Raw genomic sequence first — 20,598 nt, forward strand, 5'->3', positions numbered from 1 at the left:
AGACAGCAGCAAACCACTGCTAAAGAAATTTGATGTCAACAGCGACTACAGCAACAATAAAACCCACAACAAGCTCAACTATTGACTAGATCGATGCCACCCTCCATATTAACAGTCTGACAGACGACGAGACATGCCTATTTCTCAACGTAAATACTATTTAATTCAGCCTCTACTGTTTCTCAATACATGATGTCCAATATTGATTCAAAAATCATAAGACACCCAAAATTGCAAAAAGAACTGAACCACTGTCAAAAGATAAAGACCCATAAACAACCCACGGGCTAGAAATCTAAGAAATAAATTTTACAATATCTATTATTGGTGAGTTAAAAGATCTAATGTAAAAGGTAGACAACATACAAGGACATTTGGAGAATTTCAGTAGAGAAACAGAAACTACAGAACAAAATCAAATGGAAGTCCTGAGGGGAAAATTATCTTAGATGAAAATTAGTGTTGAAGTTGTTATTAACAAATGGACACAGATGAAGAAATAATCAGTCAAACTGCAGATAAATCGATAGAAATTACTCAAGCTGAGACACAGGGGAAAAAAAAGATTGAAAAATTAAAAGGAACAGAAAGGAACAGGAGTTATAAGACAATATCAATGGTCTAACAAATGTGTAACTGGAAGCTCCCAAGGAGAGAAAAAACAAGGAAGAAATATTTGAAAGGCTAACAGCTGAGAATTTGACAAAATAACTGAATGACAACAAATTACAGATCCAATAATGTTCAGAGACCACTCACCAGGAAAAATACAGAAAGGAGAAGAAACAAAGGAACAAGAGGAAGAAAAGGAGGAGAAACTGAGAAACGGGAGACAAAGGAAGGGGGAGAGGGCAGAAGAGAAGGAGGAAGAAAGAATCAAATTTAGACACATCACACATTGGTGAGAATTAATGAAAAAGGAAAATTTTGAAGGCCTTGAGAGGGGAAGAAAAAGCACAGCAAGATGAAAAAGTAGATAAGAATTATGGCACACTTCACATAAAGGCAATAAAGCAAGAAAAATAAAAGTATACAGATTAGCAAGGGAAAAAATTGTCTTTATTCAAATACAGCACAATCACCAATACAGAAAATTGAAAAAAAATCTACAAAACAAGCTACCCTACTGATAAGTCATTTCATCAATGTTACAGGATACAAGGTCAATATATAAAAGCCAATGGTATTTCTACATACTAAAAAAGAAGAATTGGAAATTGAAACAAAAAACTAGTACCATTAATAATAACATCAACAAACATGAAACATTTAGGGATAAACATAAAAAATGTGCAAGATATTTCTATGAAAAGGGACAAAACATCACTGGGACACCCAAAACCTATATAAACAGAGAGCTAGATCTTGTTCATGGGTTGAAAGACTCAATATTCTTAAGATACCAGTTTATGCAAAACTGATCTACACAGTCAACACAATCCCCACAAAAAAATCCCAAATGGATATTTTTTGGTAGAAATTGATTCTACAATGTATTATCAAAGACTTTATGTTAGTCAAAATGAATTTTAAAAAGCCAAAGATGGAGTTCTTAATCTGATTTCAAAACTTACCCAAAAAGCTACACTCTATATAATAGTTGTAATAGCTGAAGAACAGACATACAAATTAATCGAACAGAAGAGAGAATCTAGAAAAAGACCCACACTTATATAGTCAACTGAGTTTCAACAAATGTGGTAAGGAATTCAATGGAAAAAGCACTAATCTTTTAAACAAATGGTGCTAAAGCAATTGGATAACCTATGTAAAAAAGGAGGAGAGAGGAAGGGAGAAGAGGGGAGTCCTTTATCTGATAAAGGACTGGCATCCAAAATATACAAAGAACTTTTACAACTCAATAATAAGAAAGTAAACCACCCAATTTTTTAAAAGACTAAAGTTTTGAACAGATACTTCAAGGAAGAGATACGAATGGTAAATAAACACATGATAAGCTACTCAGCATTATTAATCAGAGAAAATGCAATTAAAGTCCAATGAGATAACATTATACACCTACTAGTATGATCAAAGCTATCAAAACTGACAATACCAAGTGATGGAGAAGATGTGGAGTAACTGGAAATCTCAAACACTGCTTGCGGAAAAGCAAAATGCCACAGCCTCTCTGGAAAATATCTTCAGTTTCTTATAAAGTTACAAGTGTACTTATTTCATGAATTTGTACCTATAGGATATATGTATAATGAAGACTTAAACATGAATGTTTATAATCACTTTATAATAGCCTCCAGCTGGAAACAAATCAAATGTTGGTGAAGAATAAAACAATAAACAATAAAATAAAAAATACTAATGATAAATGCAAGACATGGACAAATCTCAGCAATAAGAAGCCAAACGCAAAAGGCTACCTAATGTATGATTCAATTTATACAACATGCTGGAAAAAGGCAAAATTATAGAGACGGAAATTAGATCAGTGCTTGTCAGGGGCTGGGGAAAGGGAAGACATTTACTACAAACGGGCATTAAGGAACTGTATGGGGGTAACAGAAATGTTATAAATCTTAATTGTGATGTGGTCGTTGAGTGTATACACACACATACTTGTCAAAATTCACTGAACCGCAACTCAATAAATCTGAATTTTTTTTATAGTGGGGATATATTAGTGCATACACATAAAATATCTCTGTAAGCATATTTATTGCATTTTTATTTATCAAATCCTTATATAAGATTCACCATATTTCAGACACTATTCTAAATGCTGTATAAATATTAACTCATTGTGGGAGATGCCTTTAGAGGAGAGACCAAGAGACTGAGGGTCTCAGGGTGAAGTGAGACTAACATTTTTTTCACTGTTTACTCTTTTGTGCTATTTAAATTATTTTAACCATGTACCTACCTTGCTTATTTCTTTTAAAAAGCCAACTTTTAAAAAATTGCTTTCACAGGTTTATTTTTTACATTCTCCAAAGATCTTATTGATAAATCAACGTACACAGTCCTCTTATCTGATCTCTGCAGCATATGACCGCCAGCTCTGTCCCAAAGCCATCCTCTCCTCCCCTTCTGTGCAGGTATTCTCCCCTCCTCCCTTTTCCTGTGTCCCCCATGCACATTATCTGCCACTGAAATCTTACAATGTACACTCTAGAAGGATCCCTGGTGTCTTTCTCCTCCTCTACCACCACTGTCTTAGTTCAGACCCTCAGCATCTTTTACCTTAGCATTTCTGCTAACACTGGCCTCCCTGCCCCTAGTCCCCTCCTGCCAAATCCGTTCACTCCATTATACAGGACTGTCTTTTGAAGAAGGCAAACCAGATCATGTCACTTTCATGTTCAAATCTCAATTTAATAATTCAAAAGCTCCTTACTTCACATAAAAACAGTGGTCTCAGCTATTCCTGACTTTCCAGATTCATCTTCACACATCCTATAATTTTAATTATACTATAATTTTTGTTGCATGATTAAAATTCCTCACCCCCTAACACTTACTGGTCAGGTTTCTGAAGTGCAGGGACCAAATTCCAGTCATCTTATTCTAAGTGTTTGGCATTTAGTGGGTGTGATGGTTAATTTTATGTGTCGACTTGTCTGGGCTACAGTACTCAGATATTTGGTCAGACATTATTCTGGGTGTTTCTTCTTCTGGAAGAGATTTAAATCATTGAACTCTGAGGGAAGCAGATGGCTCTGTATAACGTGGGTGGGCCTTGTGAGTGGAAGGCCTCTTAAGCTGCCCTTCCCTGGAGCAAAAGGGAGCTCTCCAGCTGACAGCCTGTAGACTCTGCAGCTCCTTCCTGAATCTCCTGCCTGCAGGCCTCCCCAGCAGATTTTGGACTAGTTAAGCCTCCAAAACTGCATGGGCCAATTCCTTAAAATTAGTCTGTGATACACACACACACACACACACACACACACACACACACACACAACCTGTCAGCCTGTTTCTATGGAGAACCAGGACTAGTAACAGTGAGTATGCAAAAAATGTTTTTCAAATTAATGAAATTAATGCTGGTTTTTTTGTCCTGTTTTATTTTCACTTAACTTACAAATAAACCTCTATGAGAAGATTTATTTTGGCATACTTTTATAAATCACTCAACAGTTTTAAGTCAATATAAATGTGTTAAGTTAAAACAACATATACACAATATAAGAACTACAGCAACTTGAACACGTGTTAGGTTTCATGTTACAAATACCTTTAAAAGAAGAAAAGTATTCACTAGCCAGGTTATAAAAACAGAATTGAAATCTCTAGCAATACCACATAGACAAATAATTTTTTAATCACTCAAAATAATTGCCTAGATATTCATAGTTGCCTTAAAAAGAAAAGTGTATCTAAATGTTTTTAATACATGATTTTGTTTCAACTCTAAGCTTCACAAATGTGTTTCCGCAGAAACTAAAAATATCCCTGAAACAGAATCCTTATGTGAGAAAATGGCATGGAAAAAAGCATACTGTTTATGACATAAATAATCATTAAGCCTGTTGTGTGACTGTTCATACAAGTAAAATGTTCGATAAAAATAATTTCTACATATGCATAGATAAAATGATAATTTAATACAAAATGAAATTAAGCCAGTTCCTGTCAAGTTATCTGCCAAGTCCTAATGTCAGGTGTTAATGATGTCATTAACTGCTGCAGAAGAAATAAGGGACCATGAACACAAGTATTGTCAGAAAATAAACACCTTCTGAGTTTATCTTTAAATTTAAAGTAAGTAGAAAAATTAGTTTATATAGTCCTATATAGTTCCTTCCCCAAAGGAATAACTCAGGATCTTTATTTCCAGTGTTTTCAGCTGTATTCCAGAAATAAAGGCTAATAACTTCTATCCTTAAAAAGCACAAATTAAAACTGTCTATAGGGCAAAAATCATCAGTCAGTAAGCTAAAAATTATTAAATTGGTATTATATAAAATATGTATAACCATACAACAAACTTTTAGTGTCTGCTAACTGTAAGATTATAATTAATATTTCATCTTGACCCCTAAACAGATGTTATCTTCCATCCGGAAAATCTATCTTTAAGGATACGAAGATAAGAGCACTGCCTTAGAAAAGTTAAAACTTGACATCTACTTTAACATCAGTTAACACAGTACTTAGAGTCAAGGAATACTGGAACAGAATCTGTTCATCACTTTTAGTTATTCTGACAGGATAGAATGTGTCCATGTAAATTCAACCCTCACCTTGTCAAGTTGATCTTGAAGACTAGTGGACGCTTTATAACCAAGTTGTAACAGCATTGCTTCTGCAGCATTTTTTTTTGCTATCTTTTTATTAGGTCCTGTTCCAGTAGCAACTTCATTGCCTACCTTGACCTGATAAGATAAAGTAAGAAATTAATGATTGTTGCTTTGGTAACAAACCTTAACACCAAAACCACAATGAGATATCACCTTACACCTGTCAGAATGGCTATCATCAAAAAGAACACAAATAACAAACACTGGCTAGGATGTGGAGAAAAGGGAACCCTTGCATGCTGTTGGTGGGAATATAAATTGGTGCAGACACTGTGTAAAACAGTATGCAGGGTTCTCAAAAAACTAAAACTAGAACTACCATATGACCCAGCAATTTCATGCCTGGGTATATGTTCGAAAAAAACAAGAACACTAATTAGAAAAGATACATGTGGTGGGAGGGTACAGATCAATGGTAGAGCGCATGCCTAGCATGCATGAGGTCCTCGGTTCAATCCCCAGTACCTCTATTAAATAAATAAATAAATAAATAAATAAATAAATAAATAAATAAATAAATAAATAAATAAATAAATAAAACTAATTACCTCACCCCCAAGAGATAAAATAAAATATAAAAAAAAGAAAAAGATACACACACTCCAATGTTCATAACAGCCATATTTACAATAGTCAAGATATGGAAGCAACCCAACTATCCATCAACAGATGAATGGATTAAGAAGATGTGGTGTGTGTGTGTGGAATACCACTCAGCCATAAAAAAGAATGAAATTTTGCCATCTGCAACAACATAGACCTGGAGGGTATTATGCTAAGTGAAATAAGTCAGACAGAGAAAGACAAATACTATATGATATCACTTATATGTGGAATCTAAAAAGCACAACAAACTAGTAAATATAACAAAAGACAAACAGACTTAACAGATGTAGAAAGCAAACTAGTGGGTACCAGTGGGGAGAGGGAAGTGGGGAGAGGTACAAAGGGGTAGGGGATTAAGAGGTACTAACTATCATGTATAAAATAACCTACAAAGATAAACTGTACAACACAGGGAATATAGCCAATATTTTATAATAACTATAAATGGAGCACAATTTTAAACTATTAAAATTGTGAATTATTATACTGTACACCTGTAACATACAATATTGTACATCAACAATACTTCAATAAATCTTTAATCTAAATAAATAAATAATAAAATGATACATATATTTAAAAAATAAAATAATGTGCACATTGCATGCCAAGTATATAAAAGTTTATACTAAATAGTTCCTGAAGAGAATTAATATATAAAGGTTAGTACAATATTGTGGTTAAGAACAAAGACTTCCAAGTCAGGTTGGGGTATGAAATCCAACTCTACTACTTCCCAGCTGCATGAACTGATTCAAATTAAGATCTGACTGCCTCCCATATCTGGACTGGCCTGCACCTGACCTGAATAACAGGCCCTAACTATAACATCCTTGATCCCTGGCTAGAGCCAGCCTCTGCTACCGGTTGTTTTTTCCAATGCTTGGTTTGCTCCCCAGCTTCACCAGCCCCTGTGTTGTTGCTGGAATGCTTGCTGGCTAAATGATTAGGCCAGCTACGTCAGAAGCTTCCTCTACTGCTCTGAGGGTCAAAAGATTTGCCAAAGTAAATGGCAGCAAAAGATAACTGAGCAGTGAAAATTGTTTCATCTGTTTTTATATTCCACATCCATCTCCTCATTCTCATTTAATCCTGCTGCTTCTTCCCTAAAATCTCATGTATCCACCCAGGTCTGCTGCCCTTTGGCTGCAGGTTCCTGCTCTTGGGTGATGGGGTTCCCATCACAGCATTCACCTTAGACCTATGTCTGATGGCTTTCCACCTGCCCTATTCTGATCCTTCAAGACTTACTTCCAGAATAGGCGCTTCCAGATTCGTTTTCCCCATCCATCCACCCCCTGCCTCACACAAGTTTTTTCACAGTTGCATGGTTCAATAGTTTGTGAGTAGTTGGTTACCCCAGAGTTATTTGTTAGTACTGAAAAAGACCACTATGCTGAAGGACTTTGTTCTCTGCCAACACACAATGGTCACTCAAAAAAAAAAAAAAAAATTACTGCGTTATACAAATCAAGTAAGTATGTGAGTAAACTTCCAAAAGTCATCTTCCTAGAAAGCTCACAAATTTATTTTAAGAGTTTTATATTAAGATGTTAATTTTTTTATGAAGAAGCTCAATTATTTTGCTACACAAGAAACTTAAGACTGCCAGATTTTTAATCTTTAAGCAAATCAGTTAAATTAATCAAGTCCTCAAAAAACTAACAAAAGGTTCTAAAATAGCATTTACCAAGAGCTTAATTATCTTTCATTGAGACACAAACAAATTAATCAAGTTTCCTTTACATATATTTTTTTAAAACCTGGAGATCCTAATCACAGGTAGAAAAATTAACATCATATGATATATAATAAAAGAATGTACACAATTTAGTTATCATTGTTTTCTCTTTGAAAAATTAAAATGCTCTTCAAAAAAATAAACAACTCTCAAGAAATTTGCTCTAGAGCTAAGTACTCAAATAATGTCACCAGAGATTTTCCTTTATCTAGTTATCAACACAAGTAACCACATCCAAACACATGCTTGTTTGTGGGGGGTTTTTGGTGATAAATATATATGAGCCCATTATCTTTAGATAGTTTATTCCCACATTCAATTGTAACGAATGATAACGTTGCTTAAGTAGTTTATACAGAAGCTTTTACTTTGATAAAGCTGCTGCAATACTACAATGAGTCCACTGAGGCTTTCAGAAGACAGAAAAACAATACAAATTCAGTGTGAAAACATTTAAAAGCACAGCCAAATGTTCCTGTTTGACTAGAATGTTTATGAATACTCATAAAATGGAAGCTGGCCTAAGATACTCTAAATTCCTCTTTCAAAAGAGGTACTCACTATACTCCACAGAAAAGTAATTGTTCAATCAAGTCAAAGCCAGTTTTTATTCCTAACACAGGTCTAAAATTTAGGTAATTTTTTTTTCCATCAAGCTTTGGAGTTCAAAGAATACTTTCTAGAATTCTTCAAAGTTAAGAATGTAAAAAGAAAAAAGGTGCACATATTTTACAAAGTGAAAATATTGGGACAACACTGCCCTGGGTCCCAATGACATCTAGACAACGATGTGTTTACTAACCACAGAAGAATTCCCCTCTCTATGGACATCTATGTTCCCACCCGTGGTTTACCTGTGACTACGTCACAAGTTTGTATCTCCAACAAAAGCCAAACGTACCAGCTCGCAGCCAGGCAGGCAGCAAATACACAACATAGGTTTATAAAGATCCTACTATATACATACTACTGTATTGGGTTTACTGTGAGATAAAGACATATAAGGATCATAAATTAGGAAGGAGGGTAAAATTAGACGTGCATAGAGAGTTAATCAACATGAGATACTATGTTTGAGTCCAAAATGTCCACCACATGGTCAACACTTTATAAAAAACATCTGTTGATTTTAATTGCATTATCTTAAAGGTGAGATCCACAGGTTTGACTGGGAAAAGTTTCTTTGACAAGCCTAGTATAAGAAACGCAGTTTGGGGACAGTAAGGAGAATTTAAATATAGACTGTGATTAGATGACTCTAACGAGCCACGCCTAATATAAGAAAAACTTCCAGACCCAGCGCACTGGAGGGCAGGCGTGGAGGGGCTGGCCGCCTGGGACGAGGGGCTGCAAGCCGGTGTGGGCCCGGGTGTGGGGGGGGGGAGAGCAGTACAAAGAAAAAAAGAAAAACTTCCATATTTTTTAGAGATACACATTAAGTATGTAGGCTAAAATGACACGTGGTTAGAAATTAGGTTTAAATTACTTCAGGGAAAGAGGGGAAGGAGGGTGGAGGGAAGAGAGGATGGGAGGAAAGAAAAATTGATAGCTAAAGCAAGTGCAGCAGAAATCTTAACAGTTGTTTCTGGATGATGGACATATTTCCCAATATTCCATTATACTATTCTGCACAGCATACTATTAAATATACCCACCATGGATATATTTGAAATTTTTATAATAGGAACTAAAGGTTTCTGTGATACCGGGGCTTGAGTGGGCAAATGAAGATGGATAGGCAGGATTTAAAACGAAGGAGAGCATTTCAGGCATTTTACCTCATTCCTAATCCCCACTCACTACCCATACACCAGCCACCATTCTTCAGTTTTCTTGACTGCACAATGCAGCAGTTAAGCCTCTCAGCAATCCTGGGCCCTCAGTCCTCCCCACAGTTAGGTAGCCAGCTAGCTCTCTGTCCCTAGTTTTTCTAATAACCCCAAAGCTCATGCTTTTGGCCCTGTTCCATCGACTACATCCATCCTTCTAAATTTTGTTTCTAATTCTATCTGTCTTTTATTCCCAGTAGTTAACAGACTCCAGCTGCAAAGTGCAACACATTAAGTGAGAGAGAGGTATTCTGAATGATGAACTCTGTGGTAAATAACCTGGTGAACTCACAGCTCCTTGGAGACCTCCTCCTGTCTGTCTAGCATGGCCTTGACACTTGAATGTTTCAGCCAAGCTGGTAGGCGGGCCTAGAGGAGTGAATGCTTCAACTGTAAAGAGTTCTGCTCCCTACTCTGCATTCCTAGTTTGCCTTTCCACCATATCTCCAGTCCAGCCTCAGGGTTTCTAATTTCTTCAATAGTTAAAAAAAAATCTTCTAATAAAAACCTTAGAAATACCTGCATCACAAACTCCCGACGTCGGGGCATTCCTCTCTCTGAAAGCAAAACATAATCCGGCTCCTTTTCCTTCTTGGCCTGTTGAATCTGAGCCAGGCGGCTAATGGGGTTCATTCCTTGACCATATTCTGGTCCAGCCTAAAAAATAATTTAACAAAAAATTTCAAGGCATGCTGTGACAACTTGTTACTAGATCCTTAAAGAAACCATGGCTCTTCCCTCCTTCCTGTACCCCAAAACTGTTGACTACAGAAAATAAGTGAAAATTATGAAAACTTAGAGTGAGTGCTTTACATTTACTAGCTGCTGCTGCTGCTGCTGCTGTCACCAGGGTGAGCATCATTCATCTGATCAGTACTCTGCATCCTAGTACCACTCCCCGGCATCCTAGGAAGTCACCACACAGCACTGTTGTTGGCAGGAGGAACACCAGGTTACAGCTCAATGGTTCAGGCTGCTCCACAGGACGGCTGAATACAAGTGGGTGAATTCTTTGAACATGTTTCATAAAACCTGATTTGTAAAATGAGGGGTAACATCTGCCTTGCACCATCATGGTAAGAATTTTACCAAAGGTGATCATGAATGGGAAAGTATTTTTAAAACCATAAAAAACTATAGATAAGGTATTATTATTATTTCACCAACAAGCACAGACATACAAGTGTCTAAAAGCAAAACCGAATTCTTATTAATTTACAGGCACATGTCCAACCCTGACTCTGGGACTGTACATAACCCACAGGTTTAGGCGCCTGCCCTGTGGAAACTTCCAGCTAGAGTTACTATAATGTTTATATAGTAAAACTAATGTTCACAAGCACACACTTACCTTTACTATTGTCTTAGGGCGTTTTTTAAAAAATAGTTTTGGCTTTTCAACCACAGGAAGAGGTGGAAGTTTCTTAAGCTCCTGGAGGACAGTGGTCGCAGCGCGCTTCTTGGAGAGTTTCTTGCTGTTTCCTTCTCCTTCTGCGGAGAACTCTCCCACTGACACCCGAGTAACAAAGCTTTTCATGTGCGGTGGTCCACTTTCTTTAATAACCTATAAAATATAAGTGAAAGTGAAATATTCAATACAAGCACTTAAGATGTGTTCTTACGACATGAATCTTTTTAAATGTTCATATCATACTCAAAATTGAAATTATTAAGAATTATGCCAAAACTATAGATTTCTTGAAGAAAGCTATTATGGGCAGTATTATACAGGGATTACTCACTTACAATACTCAGGATGCTGAATGAACTGAAGTTGAAAAAACAGAAATCTAAATAAATACATTCAATTCATGGTCAAAATTGTGTTTTGCTAGCTTAAAACAGGTAATTCTAACTATAGTTACCATTTCTTAAGGACCAGAAAAGTAAGAACATAGAACAGACTGTCTCACATTAGGTACACAGGCCATCCAGAATGATCATTTGTATAAACTATGTACCTATGTAATTTTCTCCTCTGTAAGAGCAGGTTACTGAAGCACAAGGACTATGTCTTGCTGGAGTCTATAACCCATAAAGCATCCTGTGTGTGGAAGCCTCTCAAAAACAGGTGATGGATGAAAAATAACCTGTTTTGGATGGAGACCTCAAAGGCTGACATTCCTCGAAGGAATGTTTACTCTCTGTGACATGATCTTAAAAAAGTTAGTAGATGTGCCATAAAAATACCTAGCTTTCTGGACTATGAATCGATTATGAATCTGTCAGCTATGAACGTTCCTAATCCCTGTATTAATGTGCTCTTTTAAACCATACCAGCTTTGGAAGGAAAGATGACTTCCAAAACCTGAGTGCTCAGAACTTCAGCCTCCTTAAAAATTATGACCTATAAAAGATGTCCTATTTAGTTAAATAGTTTACCATTGAACATTATATTTAAAAATGTGTCTTCTAACATTGGATACCAATTAGGAAAAGATACACTATCTCAATAATCCGTATTACTGTGGATAAAGAATTTATGATCAGCACTCCAAGTAATTTAAGTTTACAAGTTGAAATATTAAAACTTTATTTTAATCACTTTAATGGACATCTTCCTCGACTGAAAAAAAGCATATACTTGCCTGCCTTAACAAAGAATACTGAATATGTAACCATCTATGGCTCACGTTAGATCATCATTATGACCATCAAATATTCTACACTACACTACATTGATGCCTCTATGGACACCTAAGACTTAACAAAACTGTTCTTATTCATTGTAAAAGGCCCCATGTTCCAATGACTACTGAGTATACACAATTACTTTTGCTTTCCATATTTTGCTTATCATTTCTTGCTGGGACCAGCAGGCCCTCAAGTATGTTCTCTTCCTGCCTTCCTCATTTTGCTGCCTGCAATCTGCTATGGGCTGCAACATCTGATAACCCAGCTTGTTTGTGTCTAAGAAGAAAGCAAACAGGTTCTCAGTCAGGGGAAGTAGATTCTGCCAATGAGTAAAACGTGGGAGCTTTCTAGTGGGTGAACATCACATAATTTGAAGGAAGATACTCCACAACTATCCCCACTTATTTCCTGAGTTCTGCCTATTTTCTGGATATCTGAGTTGCAATATTAGTGACCTCTTACTAAAGAAGGTATTACAATAATTTAACGTTTCTTTCTCTTTTAAATGTCACACAATTGTAAAACTATTTTGTGACATATTTACCTAGCTGCAAACTAGAGAGCTGCTTAAATTACTTCTTAATGACTTTAGCGAAAGGTTAAATTTAAACATATTTTGACCTCCACAAATTTAAAAGAAGTTAGATATTAATATATAATACATGTCGCTAAATATTAATTTAATATTTTCAATTTGATCTTATTAAAAACACCAAATCTTATACGGTACTAACAAATTGTCTTAAACTCAAAAAAATAAATTTTATGATGAAACTTGAAATATCATCTATACAAATGGCTTAATACAGAAAAGCTAAAGAGATCAGCAGGAATCCATGATATTATAATAAGTTCTATTTCTCCCAGGGCCCATATCACTTCATGATAGAGAGCCTGAACATTAAGGAAGCACATGAATTCTTTCAAGATACTAAAATTTTATTTGTTTATTTAAAATAATGAGGAGCAAAGAGGGGAAAAAGAAAGGTCTCTTATTGGATACATACCTCAAAACTGACGGGCATGTTTCGCTTCAGAGCAATTTCAAACACTAAGCTGATCTCTGATTTATTGGCATCTTTATCATCATCCATTTCTTTTCCTGATTCACCATTCTAAATCACAAAAAATAGGATGACACTGAATTTTCACGCTGTAACAAACTTTACACATATTCTACAATCAAGAGGACCTATCTAAAATACTGTAAGAAACAGGAAATCAGAGACTGTTTCTTGTGGATTCCCATGTAATCACCATGTCGAGGGCTTTGCCGTGAGGCTTCATGTGATTTGGTTTTAATTTTTCTCCTCAGAGTGGAAGGATAAATGCTGAGTGTGGAAATCTTTGCTCAACCATACACTAATTTGAGTTTATCCTCCAAACCCAGACCCAGTTCTCTTTAGAGCTCTCCATTACACACACACACAGACATACACAATACTCCACTGGTGTATGACATTTAATCTTCTATGATGACTAAGTTGTAGAAAGGCTGCAAACCAGAATTTTGGAGCTCTGTGTCTGACTCTGCACCAATTTACTTATTCACTTATTTAACATTTACCTCTGGAGGGCCTGATACATGCTGAACACAGTATAAGCATTAAAGAGATCACGAGACAGTATCCCTGCTGTCAAGAAGTGTGTGACTTGGTGGGAAAACAGATAAGGAAACAGATAAAGAGTCATAATGAAAGTGTACAAGGACAAAAATACTAAGTCTGCCATTAACTAAGATAAATCTCAAAGGGGGAGGAACAACAGGCGTGAGGAAGGGCAAACTGCAGAGGTCAAAACGTACAGCTTCAGATAACTACGTGGAGAACTCAACCAGGTGACTTATTAAACACGCCCGAGCTGGAGATATTATTTTGAGGTCTGTGGAGAAAGTGGCTGTGGCCATGAGAACGGGTAAAATTCCTGAAGATGAGCCTCAATAACCTCACTGGTAAAATAAGGTAGGACTAAAATAAAATCCATAAAGAGCTCTTCCACGTTAAATTCCTTGATTCTAGATTAATTAATATAATGTCATCCATGCTCAGTAAAACACAGCACTAAATACAAGGCAAGTGAATGTTGTTTCTCATCCTTGTTCACATCCCAAGTCCTGCCTTGCCTGGAAAGGGAACTCCCCAGGGTGAACCAAAGTGCCCAAAGGTAAGTAAGCTCATCCCAGCAGGAACACACGAGTCCCGTCGTATAGCACACAGGTTATCTGAGGAGCAAATCATGGCAGATCGCCATGCTAGTATTCCTTCCTAACAGAAGAGATTATTTTTGTTAAAAAAAAATTATCTTCTCAATAATCTTCCAGGGGGACTAACAGAAACAGGCTGCCGCGTGCGGCGGTGACACACCTGAGCTGACTTTTCTGGAATAGGTTCGTTCTGCAGCGCCTGGAGGGCCTTCATCGCGGCGTTGTGTCTAGCGGCTTGGCGAGTCTTTCCTTCCCCAAAAAATTCATTATTTCCTACAGTCAGCTGAACATAAAAGATCTTGGGCATTGGGCAATGGTACCTAAAGTGAGAAAATGACAAAATTAATGTTAGCTCAATAAAATCACTCAATAATCATTAGTAAGACTTATTTTCTTTAAAATGATACCAATTATATAATGCACTATACCTTCTTACTAACCACAATAAAGTTTTAACCTAACCAATGTATTTATAAAAGATAAAATGTGAGTCAATGTATCTATTGATGATAAAGCATGTATACTGATCTCTACAAAAATGTATTTTAGAAACAACACTACACACAAATTAATATTGTAAAAATTAAAAAATTATTTGATTATATCACAGAAGACCTCCTGGTGAGAAGTGTTCAGTGACGGAAGTGAGCCAAATCTTCTGGTGCTAGAGGACGGGGACCTCCTACAGAGGCTGGAGACAAGCAAGCCCATCTAGGTGACAACGTTCGGATCATTGTGCATTTAGCAGAAGGTAATTATGACTAGATATGGGAAGGACAGAGAGACGAAGCTACTACTGTAAAGATGTAAGCACTCTGCAAAGTAATAAGATCAGATTCAACATAAGAATGAAGAGCTTAAGCCAATTCTTAAGCAGAAAGTATCACAGTAAAATGCATATAAGGTGAAAACTTTTAGCAGGTTTGTGTTTGAGACTGAGGTAAGGAGGCATGACTAGAAAGTTTCAATGATGTGGACATGGTAGACTTAAAAAACAAACTTAGAAGAAATTAAAAGGGTATGCAATAAAATCCATTAATTCAACAGTGACTTAAGAAGCACCTTCTTCTGATGGGGGACTAAGACAATGAACAAAAACACACATTTTAGTGGAGACAATAGACAATAAGACAGATATGTAGACTATCTAGTATGTTAGAAATATAAAACAGAAAAAGAAGAAAGGGTTCAGAAGCGTTGGGAGGCGAAGTGTTTAGGTAGAGTGACCAGTGAGTATCTCATTGAGAAGATGACAACTGTGTAAAGACCTGGAGTAAGTTAGGAAGGAAACCATGCAGAAATGAGCATTTGAGGAAGTAAAAACTCCAAGTGCCCAGGCTCTGAGGCAGCAGTGTAATTCCAAGTAATTCCAAGGATTCCCATCTGGTTAGAGCTGAGGACGTGAAGGAAGGGAAGCTAAGAGATGGGAAGAGGTGACCAGATTCCACAGGGCCTCCGTTAGAAACCACTGTAAGGATCTGACTTTCCTCCTGAGTGAAATGGCCAGCCACTAGAAGGTTCTGAGGGGAGAAGTGACATCATCTGACTTACATCTTGGAAGGATCATCTGACTATATGCCGGCAACAGCCTGTAGGGGAATGATGAGAGAATCAAGGAGATCTGTTAAGAGGCTCCTGCAGTAACACAGGTGCCTGAACTAGGGTGGAAGCATTAGAAGTAAGGAGAAGTAGTTGGATCCTGGACAAATTTCAAAAGTAGAGATGATGGGTTTGCCCAAGGACCAGATATAGAATATGAGAGGGGAGCTGAGGGAGACCCCAGGGTTTCTGACATGAGCACCTGGAAAAATGAGCATCCACACACCGAGCTAGTGAAGACTGCAAAAGGGATGGGTTTGCTGGGGATGAGCATCAGCAGCTCTGGTTTGGAGATGTGAAATTATTCAGTCTGTTGGACATTCAAACGAAGATGTCAAACGGACAGTCCGATCTATGAGTCTAGACCCCAGGAAAGAGGTCCAAGGTGGAGTTACAATTTGGGAATCATCAAATTCCACATAGATGGAATTTAAAGTCACAAAACAGTGAGCAGTCTGTGGGAGGGAGTGACAGGAGGAAAACCAAGCAAGCATAGTGCCCTTCCTGAAGGCTAAGTGGGGAAAAGGGATCTCTAGGAAGAGAGTAGAGTCAATTGTGTCAAGTGTTACTCACAGGTCAAGTGAAATGATGACTGAGAACTACTACCACTGAAGTGGGCAACTGAGCAAAACTAACAGGATCAGTTTTGATGGAATGCTGGATTTATCATTGTTAGGCTGAAAAATTAAGTTAAAAATCGTTCCAGTGCTGGAAAATGTCTACTTCCAAGCAAAAAGAAGCCAACTGAGGTCCAACTAAGTTTTAGATGATTATTGCACATCCAAGTAGCAGAGTTCTATATTCAACCTGAGATAAACTGGACAGAGTCCATTGTTTAAGAATTCACAGGCAGATGGGACTAATCAGTGAAGGTTCACTGAAGGTGAAGGACTAGAAATGTACATCGGTACTGAAGATGCAGATTTGGGAGGCAGTAATTGAAACCATGTGAGTGGATAAGCACCTGGAAAGGGCAAGTGTAAAAGAACCAAGAAACAGAGCCTAAGGCTGGGATCTGATTAATGCCATGATCAAAAGGCAGGGGAAATAATAGACAGCAGTGAAGGAGATGAAAGAAGGCCAGAGTTAGAAAAGAAATTACAACACAATGTCAGGGAAACGGATAATCAACAATGTCAAATGTAGTGGAGAAATCCAGAGTGAGTATGAAAAAAAAAGAAAAAGTCACTGCTTTAAATTTTTAAAGTCAACTTTCTTGGCCCACAGTTTTCTAAAAATTAAAGATAAAAAATTTTAAATGTATGTCATATGTTCTCATTTTTAATTGGCAAACATAAAAAAGTGAAGGGAGAAAAAAAATCACCTATAGTAAAAGATATTTTTAACACACAAAGACTAAAAAGCATTAAAACCACAATCTTTCTGTTCTTTGCAGTAACTAGCGGTGTATTAAAGCACATAATCTCATGTTACCTATTTTATTTTAGATTCCTTTAATGCAGAAATTTTGACAGAACTAGTATCATGAGTGCAGGTTATCTTCATTTTATTTCTCACAAAATTCAGGTTTCTCACCTCCACAGAACTTTATGCATACTTTTAACTGGTTTCACTATAAAACTTTAAAGACAGACAACCTGAAATCAGAAATGTACTCCTGGACTGAGATCTTACATGGCAATATTTCACCAAAGAGCAAATGTTTACAATTAATTACACACTTCTGAAAATCAAGGCCCACGACTGGAATGCTAACAGACCTTTAACTACAGCACAGGGACTGGGCGCCACAGTAATCACCAAGGCCTGCTGACAATTACAAAACTCATTTCGGTTTGCCACAGAGACAAACAAAATTTCTGTTCATTACAACTTTACTGGAATATGATGTCATAACACATAACCATACTGAAACAATCTGCTGATTTTCTGACCAAAATATTAATTGCACACTAAAGAGCCCTTGGGGCCTCTTCCTTTTTGGCCATCAAATATGGCGCTATGTACGTGTATGTGCGTGATGTGGGTACGTGTGTGTGTGTGTGTACATATATATATATAATATCGTATAAATATCAGAGGGAAAATTAGGTATGTTGTATTTTTAACATGAAAAGTAAAATATTCTAGCACTAACAGCAGGAAATACCGAGAGCTGACGCCTGACTTGTTTCATTCCAGTTTCATTCCATTCTCTTACTTAACAATGATTCTTAATAATCTACCTCATGGGGTTTGAATGCCTTATATATCACATCTCCTCACATCACCATGACAATTACGATTAACCAGAGCACTCCCATTAATGGCACCCAGACTGAATTATAGGAGAGAAGATGAAGAATTTTCCGTGGGTGTTAGGTCCTGGTCTCCAAATAATTCATTCCGTTTGCTAAAGAAACTCAGTTTATTAACTTTAAAGGTTGGTATTCTAGTTAATGGAGTTCCTTTTCTATTTTTGTTTATTTCAAATATTTAGCACATTTTTGGCAACGTGCTTATTATAATAAGTGAGGTACATATTTCTACAAACTGGCACATATATATTTACCTAATCTCACATTGCTATTCTTGAATGATTTTCCTCAATTAGAATTTTGTGATCAATGCTTAGATCCCCATGGTGATTACTGTGAAAAGATGAGCCATGAAAACAAAGCCGGACCTTCTACCCGCAGCCCCCAAAGTACCTTTTGCAAAGTGTGACCCCACTTTCTTAAGAACCATCTTTAGTGCTTGTTAAAAATGCAGGTTTCCTGTGTTCCAACCCTGATCTGCTGAATCAGTTTCTGAGGATGGAACAAGAGTCTCCACTTGCACAAGCTTCCCTGGTGAGTCTGTACACTCAAGTCTGTGAGCACCTGCTGCTCGGAGTCACCACAGTCCACCATGTGGCTCATGTGACTTGATGACTGTCTCAGACTCCATGCCAGCGAGGGACTACACACATTCCTACAGTACCACGGGTTTCTCATATCTTTCTCACTGAATCCTCACAGCAGCCTGGTGAAACAGATGTCCCCACGGTCACCTTGACAAGTAACATCTCTCTCCAACAGAGTTGCCGGGGGTCAAACTCAAGTCTGCCTAACTTCAGGGCTCAGCCAACTCTTAAGTAGTTTCCTGAATATCTGCTTTAACCTCTTCTATTTTTGTTCATATATGTTTGTTAAACTGACTATGTCCTTGGCAGGCCAGAGAACCTAACACAAGTGTTCTTTCTAAACCTAAGGCCCACTAACAGACTTCAGACGGGTTTTACTGAGCAGCTGCTGAAACAAACAGACCTCCACAATGAAATCCTATGTTTTCATGGTATATCAAGCCAAGCGGGAACAAAAACAGGTACCACAGAGAATCTATCAAGGTAAAATGTCAAAGTAATGTGCTCATATGCCACACTGTCTAACAATCTCAATTGTATAAAGACTGGAACATCCATTTCCCCCCACCCCACTCCTCCTTGTCCTTGGTCTCCTGGAAGTCTTACAAAAAATAAACAAACAAAATTTCAAATAAAATAAAATCTTCCCTTTCTTTAGATCCCCTAAAAGTCTTTAGATTTGGCCTTATTTCAAGACCTCACAAGTCAATACAACAATAAAGAAAGAAATGACATTTGGTTCCTTTGAATCAATACTTAACACTCCTTATAGAGTTTTGTTTTTTGAGCAAAGGGAGGATTTCACATTCTTACATAAGTGCTCTCAAAAGAATGTACGCATTGTTATTCTTACATCTGACCGTCAGTTATAACAACGTTCTACACCACATGTCCTTGCCTTCCTCCCTAAAGTTACCTTGTTAATGCCCTCTTTGTGGACTCATTCTGTATTTACCTTTCTAAACAACTAAAATCCATACGTCCTCCCTACCATTCTGTGACTGCCTTATCCTCCATCATCTGCACCTTCCTGAGTACCTTTTTTACAAGGTGAGAAAGACATATTCCAAATAACATCAGAACTTTTAAAAATTGAAAAATAATTGCCTCATTTTATTTGATAGCATTATTCATAAATCTCAGCACAGCTTAAGCATTCATATCTCCTCTACAGGTTTATGTCTTAAATATATGAACATGTTATCTTCTGATCTAGTAAGGAGAGGCTTTGGGTTTCTGTGTTTATTTCTAACATTGACTGAAAACAGAAATGTCACTTAATCTTTCTATCTCAGTTTACTTATCTGTAAAATATTTGCAGAATTTATGTTTAAAGAACTCTAAAGGCCAAAACTTAGAATCCAACTGCCCTGTTGATTATTTTGACTCTTTGTACACTTTTTGGCACAGCTAAGCATTCTTTTTCTTGCTATAGAAAAATAATAGGTTTTATCATAAAGCTATAAAATAGTCCTTGGCATACTTTCAAGTTTGTATGTATATAAAATGTCTAGATAGGAGAGAGTTCTTTCTCTATTCACATCTATAAATTTTGAAAATATATCTTTTATGGGATCTAAATGTTTAGTCTTGAGAAATTTCAAAACAGGATCTATTAGAAAAGGTTCTCTGGGCAGCTGAAAATAAGCTTTCAAAGAGGTATAAGGATATACCTACAAACAGAATAGTAGTATTATAATTCTGTTTAAAATGCATAAAGGAAAATACAGAAAGATGCATTAACAGCTGGGATAGGGTGTTTTGGAGTGATGGAATTATACATGACATTTTCTTTCACAATTTCAAAATTTTTTAAATAATATGGTTGTACTCGTGTATAAACAGAAGAAAATATTTAATTGAAGTCAGTCCAGTCCCTGTCCAAA

General features: G+C 36.8%; 1 protein-coding gene across 2 annotated transcripts in view; it reads right to left on the minus strand.

Moving 5' to 3' along the window:
- Positions 1-20,598, minus strand: part of STAU2 (staufen double-stranded RNA binding protein 2) — a 233,779-nt gene that overhangs the window by 138,487 nt on the left and 74,694 nt on the right. For both annotated transcript variants that reach the window (XM_064480884.1, XM_064480883.1), the window contains exons 5-9: positions 14,429-14,588; positions 13,073-13,180; positions 10,783-10,995; positions 9,951-10,088; positions 5,199-5,330 (exon numbers count right to left, since the gene is read on the minus strand). In XM_064480884.1, coding sequence (XP_064336954.1) covers positions 5,199-5,330; positions 9,951-10,088; positions 10,783-10,995; positions 13,073-13,180; positions 14,429-14,588 — 751 coding nt within the window. The remainder of the gene's footprint in view (positions 1-5,198; positions 5,331-9,950; positions 10,089-10,782; positions 10,996-13,072; positions 13,181-14,428; positions 14,589-20,598) is intronic.

This window comes from Camelus dromedarius, chromosome 30 (assembly GCF_036321535.1).
Source record: "Camelus dromedarius isolate mCamDro1 chromosome 30, mCamDro1.pat, whole genome shotgun sequence".
Lineage (NCBI taxonomy): Eukaryota > Metazoa > Chordata > Mammalia > Artiodactyla > Camelidae > Camelus > Camelus dromedarius.